This window comes from Aquarana catesbeiana, linkage group LG08 (genome assembly GCF_042186555.1).
Source record: "Aquarana catesbeiana isolate 2022-GZ linkage group LG08, ASM4218655v1, whole genome shotgun sequence".
Taxonomy (NCBI): Eukaryota; Metazoa; Chordata; class Amphibia; order Anura; family Ranidae; genus Aquarana; species Aquarana catesbeiana.
Window position 1 is genome coordinate 17198702 of NC_133331.1, and position 17132 is coordinate 17215833.

A 17132-nucleotide genomic window follows, 5' to 3' on the forward strand; every position below is an offset into this window, starting at 1 on the left:
TCCTGTCTCTGGGGTTGCTCTCTCGGTCCTGTCTGGGGTTACATAGTTACATAGTTAGTCAGGTTGAAAAAAGACACAAGTCCATCCAGTCCAACCATAAAAAAAAAAAAAAAAAAAAAAAAAAAAAAGTACAATCCAATATACCCAATACTATACCCACAGTTGATCCAGAGGAAGGCAAAAAACCCCAGCAGAGCATGCTCCAATTTGCTACAGCAGGGGAAAAAATTCCTTCCTGATCCCAGAGAGGCAATCGGATTTTCCCTGGATCAACTTTACCTATAAATGTCAGTACCCAGTTATATTATGTACATTTAGGAAAGTATCCAGGCCTTTCTTAAAGCAATCTACTGAGCTGGCCAGAACCACCTCTGGAGGGAGTCTATTCCACATTTTCACAGCTCTTACTGTGAAGAAACCTTTCCGTATTTGGAGATGAAATCTCTTTTCCTCCAGTCGTAAAGAGTGCCCCCTTGTCCTCTGTGTTGACCGTAAAGTGAATAACTCAACACCAAGTTCACTATATGGACCCCTTATATATTTAAACATGTTGATCATATCCCCCCTTATTCTCCTCTTCTCAAGAGTGAACAAATTCAGTTCCTCTAATCTTTCCTCATAGCTGAGCTCCCCCATGCCTCTTATCAGTTTGGTTGCCCTTCTCTGCACTTTCTCCAGTTCCCCGATATCCTTTTTGAGAACTGGTGTCCAAAACTGAACTGCATATTCCAGATGAGGTCTTACTAATGATTTGAACAGGGGCAAAATGATATTTCTCTCTCTCTGGAGTCCATACCTCTCTTAATACAAGAAAGAACTTTGCTCGCTTTGGAAACCGCAGCTTGGCATTGCATGCTATTATTGAGCTTATGATCTACCAAAACCCCCAGATCCTTCTCCACTACAGATTCCCCCAGTTGTACTCCCCCTAGCATGTATGATGCATGCATATTCTTAGCCCCCAAGTGCATAACTTTACATTTCTCAACATTAAACCTCATCTGCCACATAGTCGCCCAATTAGACAGAGCATTGAGGTCGGCTTGTAAATTGGAGACATCCTGTAAGGACGTTATTCCACTGCATAGCTTGGTGTCATCTGCAAAGACAGAAATATTACTTTTGATCCCAGATCCAATATCATTTATAAAGATATTAAAGAGTAAGGGTCCCAGCACTGAACCTTGGGGTACACCACTGATAACCTTAGACCATTCAGAGTAAGAATCATTAACCACTACTCTCTGAATTCTGTCTTTTAGCCAGTTTTCTATCCATTTACAAACTGATATTTCCAAGCCTGTAGACTTTACCTTACACATGAGCCGTGTGTGCGGAACTGTATCAAACGCTTTTGCAAAATCCAAATAAACCACGTCCACAGCCACCCCTCTGTCCAAGGTTTTACTTACCTCTTCATAAAAAGAAATCAGGTTTGTCTGACAACTTCTGTCTTTCATGAACCCATGCTGTCTGTTGCTTAAAATGTTTTTTTCCAGCAAGAACTCGTCTATGTGGTCTTTTATTAAACGCTCCAGTATCTTCCCGACTATAGAAGTTAAACTAACAGGTCTATAGTTACTTGGTAAAGACTTTGATCCCTTTTTAAATATAGGCACCATGTTCGCCCTGCGCCAATCCAGCGGTACTATTCCCGTCATTAATGAGTCCCTAAAAATTAGATACAATGGCTTTGAAATTACAGAGCTCAATTCTTTTAGGATCCGTGGGTGGATGCCATCAGGTCCAGGTGCTTTATCCACCTTTATTCTGTCTAAATATTTCTGGACCATATCCCTTTTGAGCCATTGTGGATCATTGGGGGCTGTGTCAATACCACCCCCCTTATGGACATGAGCTTCCCCATGCTCTTTTGTATATACAGAGCTGAAGAAAGTATTTAATAAATTAGCCTTCTCCTTGTCCCCAGTCACCCACTCTAGATTATTTTGTAAAGGGCCTACATGCTCAGACCTGACCTTTTTACTATTAATATATTTGAAGAATTTTTTGGGGTTTGTCCTACTATTTTTTGCGATCTCTCGTTCATTTTGAATTTTTGCACCCTTGATTTCCTTTTTACATATTCTGTTAAATTCTTTGTAGCATTTAAATGACACTAGTGTTCCTTCATTTTTATATTTTTTAAAAGCTCTTTTCTTATTGTTTATAGCTTTTCTAACTTTGACCGTGAGCCACATAGGTTTTCTTTTTAGCCTTTTAAACTTATTGCCCATGGGAATATACTTTGCAGTGAGGTCCCAAACAGTCTTTTTGAAGAATTCCCATTTCTGTTCTATGTTTATCGCTGCCAATATTCCCTCCCAGTCTAAGTCCTCGAGAGCAGCCCTCATCCTTGGAAAATTTGCTCTCTTGAAGTTAAGTGTTTTTATCTTTCCCTTATGTATTTCTTGTTTACAGCTAACATCAAATGAAATCATGTTATGGTCACTGCTACCCAGGTGTTCCTTTATCTGCACATTAGTAATAAGCTCTGCATGGTTTGAGATTACCAGGTCCAACAGAGCTTCATTCCTAGTTGGGGCCTCAATAAACTGGACCATAAAATTGTCCTGTACTAGGTTTATAAATTTTTGCCCTTTAACTGTCCCAGCAGTGCCATTACTCCAGTCAATTTCTGGGTAGTTAAAATCTCCCATTATTATCACTGTCCCAGCCCTTGCAGCCCTTTCCATCTGTGCAAGGAGCTGAGTCTCCACCTCCTCGTTAACATTGGGTGGTCTATAACAAACTCCAATGATTAACTTTGAACTACGCCCATCTATATGTAGTTCCACCCATAATGCTTCAGACTCATCACACTCTCCATCAATCAGGTCCTCTTTCACACTTGCTTTGAGATCACTTCTCACATAGAGACAGACCCCGCCACCTTTCCTTTTTACCCTGTCTCTCCGAAAGAGTGCATAGCCAGGAATATTAATAGCCCAGTCATGTGAGGATTGAAGCCAAGTTTCAGCAATACCGATTACATCATAGTTCACTTCATGCACCAGAGCTTCCAACTCACCTATTTTGCTTGGCAGACTTCTGGCATTGGCGAACAAACACTTTAATGCATTATTACATTTTGGTCTGGTGTTTTTCATATATTTTTTAGTAGTACAAATGGCACTACAGTTTCCAATGGCTGTTTGCAACATGGGAAATTTCTTGACACCTGCCATAACCCTCCCCCCATCTGTCCCCATTCCACCCTCCATTAATGTCTGACCCCTAACTGACCTGTCTTCTTGATGTAATTCTAGTTCACCCTCCCCCCTCAATCCTAGTTTAAATACTCCTCCAGCCTTCCAATAAACCTCTCCCCCAGCACAGCAGACCCCCTTCCATTCAAGTGCAAACCGTCTTTAGCATATAGGTTGCACCCAAATGAAAAGTCAGCCCAGTGCTCTAGAAACCTAAATCCCTCCTCCCTACACCAGGTCTTGAGCCATGCATTCAGCTCTCTCGGTTGCTCTCTCGGTCCTCTCTCTGGGGTTGCTCTCTCGGTCCTCTCTCTGGGGTTGCTCTCTCGGTCCTGTCTCTGGGGTTGCTCTCTCGGTCCTGTCTCTGGGGTTGCTCTCTCGGTCCTCTCTGGGGTTGCTCTCTCGGTCCTGTCTCTGGGGTTGCTCTCTCGGTCCTGTCTCTGGGGTTGCTCTCTCGGTCCTGTCTCTGGGGTTGCTGTCTCGGTCCTGTCTCTGGGGTTGCTGTCTCGGTCCTGTCTCTGGGGTTGCTCTCTCGGTCCTGTCTCTGGGGTTGCTCTCTCGGTCCTGTCTCTGGGGTTGCTCTCTCGCTCCTGTCTCTGGGGTTGCTCTCTCGCTCCTGTCTCTGGGGTTGCTCTCTCGCTCCTGTCTCTGGGGTTGCTCTCTCGCTCCTGTCTCTGGGGTTGCTCTCTCGCTCCTGTCTCTGGGGTTGCTCTCTCGCTCCTGTCTCTGGGGTTGCTCTCTCGCTCCTGTCTCTGGGGTTGCTCTCTCGCTCCTGTCTCTGGGGTTGCTCTCTCGCTCCTGTCTCTGGGGTTGCTCTCTCGCTCCTGTCTCTGGGGTTGCTCTCTCGCTCCTGTCTCTGGGGTTGCTCTCTCGCTCCTGTCTCTGGGGTTGCTCTCTCGCTCCTGTCTCTGGGGTTGCTCTCTCGGTCCTCTCTCTGGGGTTGCTCTCTCGGTCCTCTCTCTGGGGTTGCTCTCTCGGTCCCCTGTCTGGGGTTGCTCTCTCGGTCCCCTGTCTGGGGTTGCTCTCTCGGTCCCCTGTCTGGGGTTGCTCTCTCGGTCCCCTGTCTGGGGTTGCTCTCTCAGTCCTCTCTCTGGGGTTGCTCTCTCGGTCCTCTCTCTGGGGTTGCTCTCTCGGTCCTCTCTCTGGGGTTGCTCTCTTGGTCCTCTCTCTGGGGTTGCTCTCTCGGTCCTGTGTCTGGGGTTGCTCTCTCGGTCCTGTGTCTGGGGTTGCTCTCTCGGTCCTGTGTCTGGGGTTGCTCTCTCGGTCCTGTGTCTGGGGTTGCTCTCTCGGTCCTCTGTCTGGGGTTGCTCTCTCGGTCCTCTGTCTGGGGTTGCTCTCTCGGTCCTCTGTCTGGGGTTGCTCTCTCGGTCCTCTGTCTGGGGTTGCTCTCTCGGTCCTCTGTCTGGGGTTGCTCTCTCGGTCCTCTGTCTGGGGTTGCTCTCTCGGTCCTCTGTCTGGGGTTGCTCTCTCGGTCCTCTGTCTGGGGTTGCTCTCTCGGTCCTCTCTCTGGGGTTGCTCTCTCGGTCCTCTCTCTGGGGTTGTTATCTCCGTCCTTGGCTCACTAAGCTTCGGGGTAATGATTAACCTCCCCGTCACACTGGCTGCAGATCAGGTCCCTACAATCCTCATTTATATCTGTCATTACAGGAGGCGTGGAGGAGGAGGCTGCCATGTTGGAGGCTGTGGCTGGACTTTCCAGTGACATGTGGAGAGAAGACGAGGAGAGGAGGTGACGGGATCGCTGCTTATGGCCAGGTAAGTCTATCAGTTTGGATGTCGTATGGTGGCTGGAAGTGATGTGGAACATTCTCTCTGAGGAACTTGATCAGTGGCTGGAGGGAGGGGGGGACATGTCTGTGAAAATCCAGATAGGGCAGGGGGAAAGGGACTGTGGGGGGGATAAGACTGTGAAACATCAAGATCAGTGGGGGGGGGCATATCTCTGATCTGGATTTTTACAGAAATTTTCCAGATCAGTGTTTGGGGGGAGGTGGACAAATCTGTAAAATCCAGATCAGTAGATTGGGGGGGGTATCTTTCATGGTGGTGTTTAGTGCAGGCTCAGCAGTTGATTGGTTGGACTGGATGGTTGTGTGTTTTCCTGTGCATCCCGTACATTGGACCCTCATATGGGGGTTTTTAGACGTGTTATTTGGGTTCCTCCTGAGTCTGTCCCCATTTATTCCCGCAATGTGATAAATAAAAGTACAAACAAACGGCAATGACCCCAACCTATAACTGGGCTTTGCAGCAAGGAGCACATGGAAGGGCGACACATGTCAGAAAACAACAAAGAAAATTCCCAGCTCGCAACACCCCAAATTGTCCGTCTAACCGTTCACGGTAAACACAGGGCTTTAGCTATCACACATTTTGCAGATACATGTGTAAGCTGCTGGTAAGTGAGCGGGGAATTTCTCTTTGCTGAGGGGATCTCTGCGGTGTGACTCCTGGCAGCTGACTGCTGTAGCTTTGGATATTGGAACAGCCTATCGGCTGCTGTTATAGAATTTCGGGGGGGGGGGGGGGGGGGGGCTCTGTTAGCTGTACATTGTGGTGAGATTGCTTGTGTGACGCATTCAGTTTATGTGACCGAAGTAAAATCTCTGAACCTGTGCGGTCCATGTGAGCTCTTCACTTCCCCATCTGCTGCAAGTACAGGAAATCCTCTGAGATCTGCCAGAAATCCAGTGAATTCCTGTACTGAGCTGACAACTCCACCTTCTGCTGTACTAAAATCCCACGCGGTGTTGTCACCGGTACCAGAGTTTAGGGATCGACCAATATCGTTTTTTTTTTTTTTTTTTGGTGCCAATACGATACCGATATTTCGGCCACCTCTCCTGCCGATATTTTTTGCAGATATTTTGTACATTTAACTTTTTTTTTTTTTTTATTTACACTGTCATTTTAATCTTTTTTTTAAATTTTTTTTTTTTATCACTTTTATTGCTGTGACAAGGAATGTAAACATCTCTTGTGACAGTAATAGGCATTGACAGGTACTCTTTATGGAGGGATCCGGGGACCTCAAACCCCTCCTCTGCACTTCAAAGTATTCAAAACGTCAAGATCGGCATTTTTGAATACTTTATTTTTTTAAAACTGGCGCCTATAAGATGCCAGTAATCTGGGAAGTGATGTCATGATAATCCGGATTACTAGATCTGAGACCCGTAGGAAGCATCGGCTTTGTTGGGGTCTTCGGCCAGCTGGCGGGCGTGCTGGCTGGTTGCTCTGGCCTCCCGGTGGGACGGGAGAGCCCGGGCGAGCGGTGGGAGGGTGGGGGGGGGGGGGAACGTCCCCTCCCGCTGCTTGTAATAACAGCCGAGTGGCGGCTGAGCCACGTGGGTTGTTATTACAGTAAAGCCGTCCGTCCACTCTAAAGAACGGTACCGGGGTGATGCCTGCAGCTGCAGGCATCACCCCGGTAAAACCCCTTGAAGCAATATCTGTAATATCGGTCATTTTTTTGACCGATACTTCTAAAGAAGTGAATATCGGCCGCACCGATAATCGGTCAATCCCTACCAAAGTTCTCCTTCTCTGCTGGACTACAGAGCACATCCCCCTCTCCTCCTGTCCAGAACATAGGTGGAGGTGTTCTTCAGGGGAGATGTTCAGTGCTGGTCTATTGGTATCTATACTGGGGGCTCTCTATGGTGAAGATGGTTTCAGATTCTGATTTCTTATCCTGTGTATATTTCTCCTTCCAGAATCAGCTTCTCCTGCTTGTTTCCTGGCTCCTGGCACTGCAGCCTGCCCTCGGTGACGCAGTTCTCCCGCCAGCGGGTGGTCCTCCTGGTCATCCTCATAGTCCTACTACTTCTACTTCTGGTAGCCGTGATAGACCCCCAAATCTGGAGCCCCAAAACCTACCGGGACAAGCAGTTCAGGAGGTCAGTAGATGCTGCATTTATTACAGAACTTACACTTCGAGGAATGAAGGGTGACAATGGCGCCCCCCTTTTTATCTTTCTTTTTAAAACCCATCTCCCCTTTAAAAAGGGAAAAATTGGTAGGTGCAGGAGGGAGGGATGCTGGGGGAGGGGGGGGTATCTGCAGGAGGGAGGGGTGCTGGGGGAGGGGGGGGTAGATGCAGGAGGGAGGGGTGCTCGGGGAGGGGGGGGTAGATGCAGGAGGGAGGGGTGCTCGGGGAGGGGGGGGTAGATGCAGGAGGGAGGGGTGCTCGGGGAGGGGGGGGTAGATGCAGGAGGGAGGGGTGCTCGGGGAGGGGGGGGTAGATGCAGGAGGGAGGGGTGCTCGGGGAGGGGGGGGTAGATGCAGGAGGGAGGGGTGCTGGGGGGGGGGGGAGGGGGTAGATGCAGGAGGGAGGGGTGGATGCAAGGGGGAGACAACTGTGGACCCGGGTCAGGGTGGCCACCCTGACTGGTCTGTGGCATCCCAGATGACCATCATCTTCAGGGATAACATGTTCACCTGCTGCCTAATATATCCCATCTACTTACAGATCCCATTGTAACCAGATAATCAATGTTTTTCATGTTACCTGTCAGTGGTCAGACTGATCTGGCTGATCGGTGTATACAATCAGCCAGGGGATATATATACATTGTATACAGTCAGTGATTGGAATGTTCTGGCTGAGCGGTGGATGTTACCTGCGGTGATGTGGTCTCCCCTGTTTGTATTGAACCTTCATGTCATGTGATGACTCCAACTCTGTCTTGTTTTCTTTTTTAAGATGCCGATGATTGAAAGCAGCCTGGGTGATGATGATGGCTCTGCTTGTGGCCAACTATAGAGCATGGGTGGGCAACCTCGGCCCTCCTGCTGTGGTGAAACTACTAATCCCATCATGCCTCTGCCTCTAGGAGTCATACCTGTGACTGTCAGGGTCTTGCAATGTCTCATGGGACTTGTAGTTTCACCACAGCTGGAGGGCCGAGGTTGCCTACCCCCGCTATAGAGCCCAAAATATTCTGATGTCGCAGCACCTCCAGCCACAAAGCTTTTCTCTTTGTGATATCAGAATGCTGGGACATGTCTGTGTCCCTTGAAGTGACCCCTGGGGGGGGCAGGACATGTCTGTGTCCCTTGAAGTGACCCCTGGGGGGGGGGGCAGGACATGTCTGTGTCCTGTGAAGTGACCCTGGGGGGGGCAGGACATGTCTGTGTCCCTTGAAGTGACCCCTGGGGGGGGGGGCAGGACATGTCTGTGTCCCTTGAAGTGACCCCTGGGGGGGGCAGGACATGTCTGTGTCCCTTGAAGTGACCCTGGGGGGGGCAGGACATGTCTGTGTCCCTTGAAGTGACCCCTGGGGGGGGGGCAGGACATGTCTGTGTCCCTTGAAGTGACCCCTGGGGGGGGCAGGACATGTCTGTGTCCCTTGAAGTGACCCCTGGGGGGGGGGCAGGACATGTCTGTGTCCTGTGAAGTGACCTCGGGGCAGGACATGTCTGTGTCCCTTGAAGTGACCCTGGAGGGGGCAGGACATGTCTGTGTCCCTTGAAGTGACCCCTGGGGGGGGGGGCAGGACATGTCTGTGTCCCTTGAAGTGACCCCTGGGGGGGGGGGCAGGACATGTCTGTGTCCCTTGAAGTGACCCCTGGGGGGGGGCAGGACATGTCTGTGTCCCTTGAAGTGACCCCTGGGGGGGGGCAGGACATGTCTGTGTCCCTTGAAGTGACCCCTGGGGGGGGGCAGGACATGTCTGTGTCCCTTGAAGTGACCCCTGGGGTGGGCAGGACATGTCTGTGTCCCTTGAAGTGACCCCTGGGGTGGGCAGGACATGTCTGTGTCCCTTGAAGTGATCCCTGGGGGGGGGGGGCAGGACATGTCTGTGTCCCTTGAAGTGACCTCTGGGGGGGGGGCAGGACATGTCTGTGTCCTGTGAAGTGACCTCGGGGCAGGACATGTCTGTGTCCCTTGAAGTGACCCTGGGGGGGGGCAGGACATGTCTGTGTCCCATGAATTGACCTGGGGGGAGACAACATGCAACATGTCTGTGTCCCTTGAAGTGACCCGGGGGGGGGGGGGCAGGACATGTCTGTGTCCCTTGAAGTGACCTGGGGGACGACGACATCTGTGTCCCTCAAAGTAATTCGGGGGCGGGGGGGGGCTTTGTGGGACAGCTGCGTGGTCTTGGGGGGGTGGCAGCGGCATGTACCTTGAAATGTGGCGCCATCTACACTTGGGATTCTTTTCCTGGTCTTTCTCTAGGTGGAGGGGGAGGAGTATCTCTGCCATCCTATAGGGGAGGATTCAGAAGGGAGAATTCTGAGTTTAGACCTCTACAAGGTTTGTTTTGCTGTGTGCTGCCCATACCTACATGTCGAGAAATGTCTATAAAACTTACACTAAGGTGTCCTTTTATGATACGGAGATGAGTTGTGATCCTGATCCTGATGATCGCAGCTCATCTCAGACTATTTGTGGTTCACCACACTTGAGCTGATCAGTGGAGAACATTTAGAACCCTGTGGAATGCTTCCAGATTCATTCAGCCTGGGGGGAGGGATGGTAAATGGCAGATCTACTCACGCTTTCTTGAATTAAGCTGGGTGTACATGTTCAGGGGTGTGGGTGTTTTTTTGTTCTTATTCAACCCATGGATTGAAGTGGCGGTGAAATGCCGGTTTTTCCAGTAAGACCATTTTATAGAAACTGAACAGACTGTACTACACATGTACTAAAAGTCAAGCCTGTCCCTGCTGCACTAGCTGACTTTTGGCACATGTGTATTGGGCTTTACAGCGGAGCCAGACTCAGAGGAGTCCTTGACTTTGAAGGGGGAGCCGGTTGTGCAGCCATTGAAAAAAGGCTCCATTCACACGTGTGCGACTTGTCATGCAATTTTGGACATCAAAGTTGCTTGACAATTCGTTCCCCAGTGATAACCATTCATATTTGTGCGACTTAAAGTTGCAGTGACTTCAAAGTAGTTCATGCACAACTTTTGGTCCGTCTTCCATGCAACTTGAGGGCCATAGACTTCAATTTTAACCCTCCAGAAGTTGCACCAAAGTCGTTCTTGAATGTTCTACAATGCAACAAGTGTGCAACAGTTGTCCATTATCTTTGGTCAAAGTTGTATCCAAGTTGCACCCATCCAAAGTTGAGTAAAAGATGCATTCCAAAGTCGACTTTTAGAGGCCAACAAGTGTGAATGGAGCCTTAAAGTGGTTGTTAAGGCCACTTTCACATCTTCATACCATCCCCTCTGTGTTCTAATCCTGTGTGTGTGATTTATATATAAAAAAAAAAAAGGTCTGCTATACCTCATTTCAGAGCTCTTCTCGGCGATCACGTGATCGGCTGGCTTTCTTCTCTCCCCGTCTGATAGATGCCACGGGGGCAGGGCCGAGATTCCTCTGCTGACATCACTCGGGAGAGGATAGAGAGAGCCAGCCCATCATGTGATCGCTGAGAAGAGCTCTGAAATAAGTAAATAGATACCTCACATGTCACGCTCGCGGCGATACCGTGTGGTTTGAACGTCATGTACATTTGCGGGCGCGACCTCCGTATGCATTTGCTTCTGTGTGCGGGGACAGGGCGCTTGAATTTTCTTATTCTTTTTTTTTTTTTTTTTTTTTTTTTACACTTTCCCTTTTTTGTAAAAAAGTTTTTTACTCACTTTTATTACTATTACAAGGATGGTAAACATCCCTTGTAATAGGCATAGGGCATGACAGGTCCTCTTTATGGAGAGATGTGGGGTCAGTAAGACCCCCACATTTCTCTTCCTGGTTGGAAAACCTGAGAGAAAAAAAACAAAACATTAATGATCTCAGGCTTTCCAGCTGAGTCCCCGGCATTGTTTAGTTCCGCCGGCCCAAACATGACATTGCAACTTCGCGCCCGGGCCTGAGAGTCATAGAGACTGCTGGGGACCATCTGGCCCTCGGTTTTCTCTGACTAACTTCCAGCGTCGGCGGATTCCTTCTCCGGCTCGCCGATCTCACGAGCGAGCCGGTAGAAGAAGAGGGGGGGGGGGGGGCGGTGGTTGAGCCCTCCTGCTGCCTGTAATAATGATCAAGCGACTGAACAGCCGCTGTGATGCTTCTTATGTTGTACGGAATTGCCAGCTGAGAAAAAATATATCTGAATGATGTCTGTAGCTACACCCATCATCCAGATATCACCACTGAAAATCCAGGATGTCATATGACATTCTGCGGTATGGAAGTGGTTAAACAAATGTTATTGCCTAAGCACAATTTTGCAACTTTTGACATGTGTTGGTAAATCCGTACATATAGTCACAACTACTTTGTACATCCAGGTGGATTATACTGTTTTTTTTTTTTTTTGTTTTTGTTTTTTCTTTTTTTCAGGACAAGTTGTGCTTTCATTTGGTGGTAAAAAGTAATTGATATCTCCTTATTAAAAAAAGAAAATAAAATGAACTGGCCCAAAATGGTAAAAAAATAAAAAAAATTAATTTAGCTGTATATTTCTTTCTACTACCATAACCTTCCACCAAAGAACAACCCAATCCTGCTCCTGACGATCGTGGCGATACCACATATGTGTATGTTAGTTGTGGTTTGTACCCGTAGTACGGGCCGAAAACTATAGTGTGCACTTTGCTTTTTTTTTTGTTTTTATTTTATGTTTTTATCCTACCTAAAATTCACTGATACCAATTTAAAAAAGAAAAAAAAAATCCTGTCCAAAAAAAAAAAATTACTGACCTTTGACCTTGACCCAAATACTAACCCTGGCACTGACCTAGAGAAAACCTTGATCTAAGTATTTTTTTTTTGTTTGTATATGTGATTTGGCATTTCCGCCAGCAGGGGGCACCGCTTCTGCTGTGAATTATTACAGCAAAAGCCAATCTGTGGGTGCCGGGCACTAATGTCATCAGGCACCCGCTGATCATCGGTAAAGAACACACAGTGGCGATCTATGTAAACAAGCCAGATCTCCGTTCTCACACGGGGAAGGGATGGATTCTGTGTTCCTGCAAAGCAAAGAATAAAATTCATTTCTTTCCCTAGTAAAAGCAGCACACAGTGCACCAAAACACTGGCTAGGCACGCATTTAACCCTTTGATTGCCCTAGATGTTTAACCCTTTTCCAGCCAGTGTCATTAGTACAGTGACAGTGCATATTTTTAGCACTGATCACTGTATTAGTGTCACTGGTTCCCACAAAGTGTTAGTGACCGCTTGTCCACCGCGATATCGCAGTCCCACTATAAGTTGCTGATCGACACCATTACTAGTAAAAAAAAATATATATATATATATATATATATATATATATATATATATATATATATATATATATATACATAGATATATCATAGTTTGTAGACTCTATAATGTTTGTGTAAACCAATCAATATACACTTATTGGGATTTTTTTACCAAAATATGTAGCAGAATACTTATTGGCCTAAATTTATGAAGAAATGTTGTTTTTCAATTTTTTTTATTGGATATGTGTTATAGCGGTACTGGCCAGACTAGCTGAATGGAAATATGCCCTTGGCAGGAAGCTATGGGTACAAATCGAATATCACCTGAGTGGAGTGGACCTTTCAATGGCTCCCTGGATACCCCGCTCCCACAGGAACCTCGCCCACACCACCTCGGCCCTTACCATTTCTTCTTTGGATATATGGGATGCACTACACAAAAAACATTCCTGGAATTATGACTCCCCTTTGTTACCCCTTCTCAATCACACATACTTTTTGCCAGGTCTTTTGGACCCAGGTTTTCAGTCCTGGAGGTCAGGGGATCCCCTCTTATTACACCATGTTCTAAAAGGCAATATACTTAAACCCTTAACTTCAATCCTCACCCCTAAACCAGCCACGTTCCTAGATAAATGGAGATACCACCAATTACAACACTTTCTAAGCTCCCTTCCTAATCCACTTAGGGGTATTAGCGATTTAAACGAAATAGAAGTCATATTCTTTCCAAAAGACCCCCCTCTACATTGCATTTCTATATTCTATAAAGCTCTTATTACACTTCAAAACCCAGACCCTCCTTCCTACCTGATTAAATGGGAAATTGACCTTGGTCTCTCCCTAACTGACAACCAAAAAGATAGGATCCTCCAACTTGCTCATACCTCGTCCATGGCCTCAAGAATGACAGAGGTCAACTATAAACTGCTCACCAGGTGGCATTACACCCCAGTTCGCCTACACCAAATGTTCCCCGCCAGTTCCCCATTGTGCTGGAGGAACTGTGGGAACAAAGCTACTCACGCACACATATGGTGGTTCTGCCCATTGATTAAACCATACTGGGAAAACATTCGCACTCTGATTGCTCAGATAGCGGATGTTCAAATACCAAATGACCCATGGGCTATTCTGTTTCATATCACAAAAACCCCCATAAAGGCGTACAAACAATCAATCATCCCTCATCTACTAAACACTGCCAAAGCCTTAATCCCCACATTGTGGGGCCAACCAATTATTCCCTCTATGAAGGCCTGGCTACAAATGATTGACAATGTATACCTTATGGAGAGTATCACCCACAATATTAGAGGGACCTCCCAGAAACATTCCTTAACCTGGGAACCCTGGAAAAAATTTCAGACTACTGCCACATATATAAACCTCTTGCTCTAACCCCTCAACCCAAATACCTTAGCATAGCCATTAAACACCCACCCAAGATAATCCTCCCCTATGCTCAATACATGGTCTAGCATGCCAGCAACCTCCTACCCTATCTCCTTCCCATCTTCAACTCATTCTTTTCTATCCTCTCTCTCTTTACCACTATTTTGTCCTGATGTATATTTTTGTTAAACTAAAGCAATATTTTCTATTTTAATTCCACTTAATGTATGATGATCACCTAGCTCACACTTCTTTATCCAAATCAGCTGCTTGGTTGACTTATTGTAACTTTTTAAGCGCACCTGACAAAACTAACTAAGTAGCGAACTCTACAAATCCTATAACCTTTGTTGTTAAAATATTCGAAGATTTGTGTTATAACTGTTACAACTGTATGCATGATATATTTTCTTTAATAAAAACTTATTAAACAAAAAGGATATGTGTTATAGCCGAAAGTAAATAGTATTATTATTTTTTTTTTTTTGTTTATAGCGCAAAGAATAAAAACCGCAGAGGTGATCAAATACCACCAAAAGAAAGCTCTATTTGTGGGGAAAAAAAGGACGTATTGCAAAAAGTGGCCTGGTCATTAATCTTCCAGGGGGCAAGTGGTTAACCACTTCAGCCCCGGAAGGATTTGCCCCCCTTAATGACCAAGCCATTTTTTATGATACGCCACTGCATCGCTTTAACTGACAATTGCGCGGTCGTGCAACGTTGCACCCAAACAAAATTGACGTCCCGTCCCCCCCCCCCCCCCGCAAATAGATCTTTCTTTTGGTGGTATTTGCTCATCTCTGAGCTTTTTATTTATTTTTTTTTTTGCGCTATAAACAAAAAAAAGAGCGACAATTTTGAAAAAAAAAAACTATATTTTTTTACTTTTTGTTATAATATTCAAAAAAAAAAAAAAAAAATGAAAACAAATTTCTTCATCAGTTTAGGCCCATATGTATTCTTCTACATATTTTTGGTAAAAAAAAAATCGCAATAAGCATATATTGATTGGTTTGCGTAAAAGTTATAGCGTCTACAAAATAGGGAATAGATTTATGGCATTTTTATTTATTTATTTTACTAGTAATGGCGGCGATCTGCGATTTTTAGTGGGACTGCAACATTGCGGCAGACAGATCGGGCACTTTTGACACTTTTTTGGGACCACTGCTATAAAAATGCACTGATAAATGTCACTGGCAGGGAAGGGGTTAACGCTAGGGGGCGATCAAGGGGTTAAATGTGTTCCCTAGGTGTGTTTCTAACTGGGAGGGGACTGACTAGAGGAGGAGCCAGATCGTTGTTCCTACTTAGTAGGAAAGCACAATCTGTCCCCTGTCAGAACAGGGATTTGTGTGTTTTACAAACACACAAATCCTCGTTCTTGCTTTCGTGGCCCGCGATCGCGGGTGGCCAGGGGCAATCGCTCCCGCCGGCCACGTGCATCAGGTCCCCCACTGCGCAGCAAGCGTGCGCCTGCTATGGCTCTTGTAAAGGCGAAGGAGATTGTTGTTGGGACTTTATATGAGACCATGATCATCCAGTACGCAGGTCAAGATCCCTATTAATATGGAAAGAAGGGAAAATCGGGACAAAGGGGGTAATGGGACTTTGTATGAAACAGCACACTAGGGTAGAATGAATCAATCAATAAGATAAGGAGGATATAATATTTAATGACATGATTGAGCATAGTGCAATGCATGGTAATCATAATGGATTGATTAGTATGTTACAGAGTAAGATAAAACATGATTTGGTAAATCGCATAAAAATATAATTGATGGCATAGTATACATAGTAACACATGATTAATGATGAAACCAGCAGTATACCCAAAATGTGTACAAACATGATCGGTATTAAAATAATTGATGATTCAGACAAAATCAAACCCATGGTATAAACATGATTACTGTGACACGACATCAAATATGAAAGCTTGACGCGTTTCGTCTCCACTCATCAGGAGCAGCTTAAACTGGGAATACCTATAATACAAGGTGAATTCATAATCAATGGTAATTAGAACAGGAAGAGAAGGAGCAAATTCTATGGTCCCAACACTCTAACCTAAGGGTAGATAGTAGAAGAACATGGCTGGTAGTAATGATGGTTGGAGGCACTAGGGGACAAAGACATACAAAGTCCCATTACCCCCTTTGTCCCCATTTTCCCTACTTTCCATGCTATGGCTCTCAAAGGAGCCCCCGTACGTCTACGGCGATTCGTGCAGGAAAGCCAACCTGCCGCCGTATATGTATGGGAGCCAGGCGGGAAGTGGTTAACCTCATTTTCACTTGCCAAAGTCCACCATCACATGACCCTCTGCCTTTGAGGGGTGTTCAGTGAGTCCGGGCTACCCCCAGCCAACCTTGTTGGTGCATCTTTCATGACATCACTGAGCGGATCCTGCCACAGGGAAGTCAGTTGGGAGTGAGGAGGGACCTGTAGGAGGCCTCAGCTTTGCAAGGAAGAGAAAAGAAGACTTGGGACCTCACTCGTCATGTGACTTGGATTCCGACTCCTATCAATGGCGCTTAGTGCTTGCTTTCTAAGTGATTAGTTGGTGGGGTACCTGGGTATTGTCAGTGGGTGTCTCACCTTTTTTAATCCCCCCCCCCCATTGATCAGATCATTATTGGTGATATATGTACATGCAGAGGAAGGTTGGAGGCCGTTGGTTGGTGGATTCGGTAATGCTGATCTCCCAGGCCTTGCATTGACTCCTCTGTAATGAGTCCAGATTCCAGGGTACCAGGTGTTGGCGCTCTCACGGCACACTTGTGATGATCACAGCTGCCTCCAGGGTCATACGTGTCTCTGAAATCCCAGATGCCGAGTTCCTGGACACCCCCCCCCCCCTCTCTTTCCCTCCCAAGCACCTGCCGGTGTTCTGAAGCTGCAAAATGATTCAAGTCTTCTGGTAATGACCTCAGATCATTAGATATGATTGTGTACAATGTTCTGCTGAAAACTCTAAGCTGGGATCAGATCCTGGAGGAGACATCAAAGGCCACCAAACCCAGCCAGACAATTCATTAAATCTAATCTGCTCGTCATGGAGATTTTCGGAGCTCGTCTGAAGCACATGTTTTGGTGGAGGAAACTCATTATCTTCCATCCCAGGGGGGAGATTGTTGGTATTTGTAGTTGCACTCACTGAGCCCATGTCTGCTAGACTTTATACAGTGCCTTAAAAAAAGTATTCATACCCCTTGAAATTTTCCAAATTTTGTCATGTTACGACCAAAAATGTAAATGGATTTTATGTGATAGACCAACACAAAGTGGCACATAATTGTGAAGTGGAAGGAAAATGATAAATTGTTTTCCAAATTTTTTACAAATAAA

General features: G+C 46.4%; 1 protein-coding gene across 2 annotated transcripts in view; it reads left to right on the plus strand.

Moving 5' to 3' along the window:
* The window catches only part of ENTPD7 (ectonucleoside triphosphate diphosphohydrolase 7), a 50659-nt gene that overhangs the window by 2247 nt on the left and 31280 nt on the right, over nt 1-17132 (plus strand). For both annotated transcript variants that reach the window (XM_073595556.1, XM_073595557.1), the window contains exons 2-3: nt 4857-4964; nt 6926-7108. In XM_073595556.1, coding sequence (XP_073451657.1) covers nt 4957-4964; nt 6926-7108 — 191 coding nt within the window. In that variant the 5' untranslated portion in view covers nt 4857-4956. The remainder of the gene's footprint in view (nt 1-4856; nt 4965-6925; nt 7109-17132) is intronic.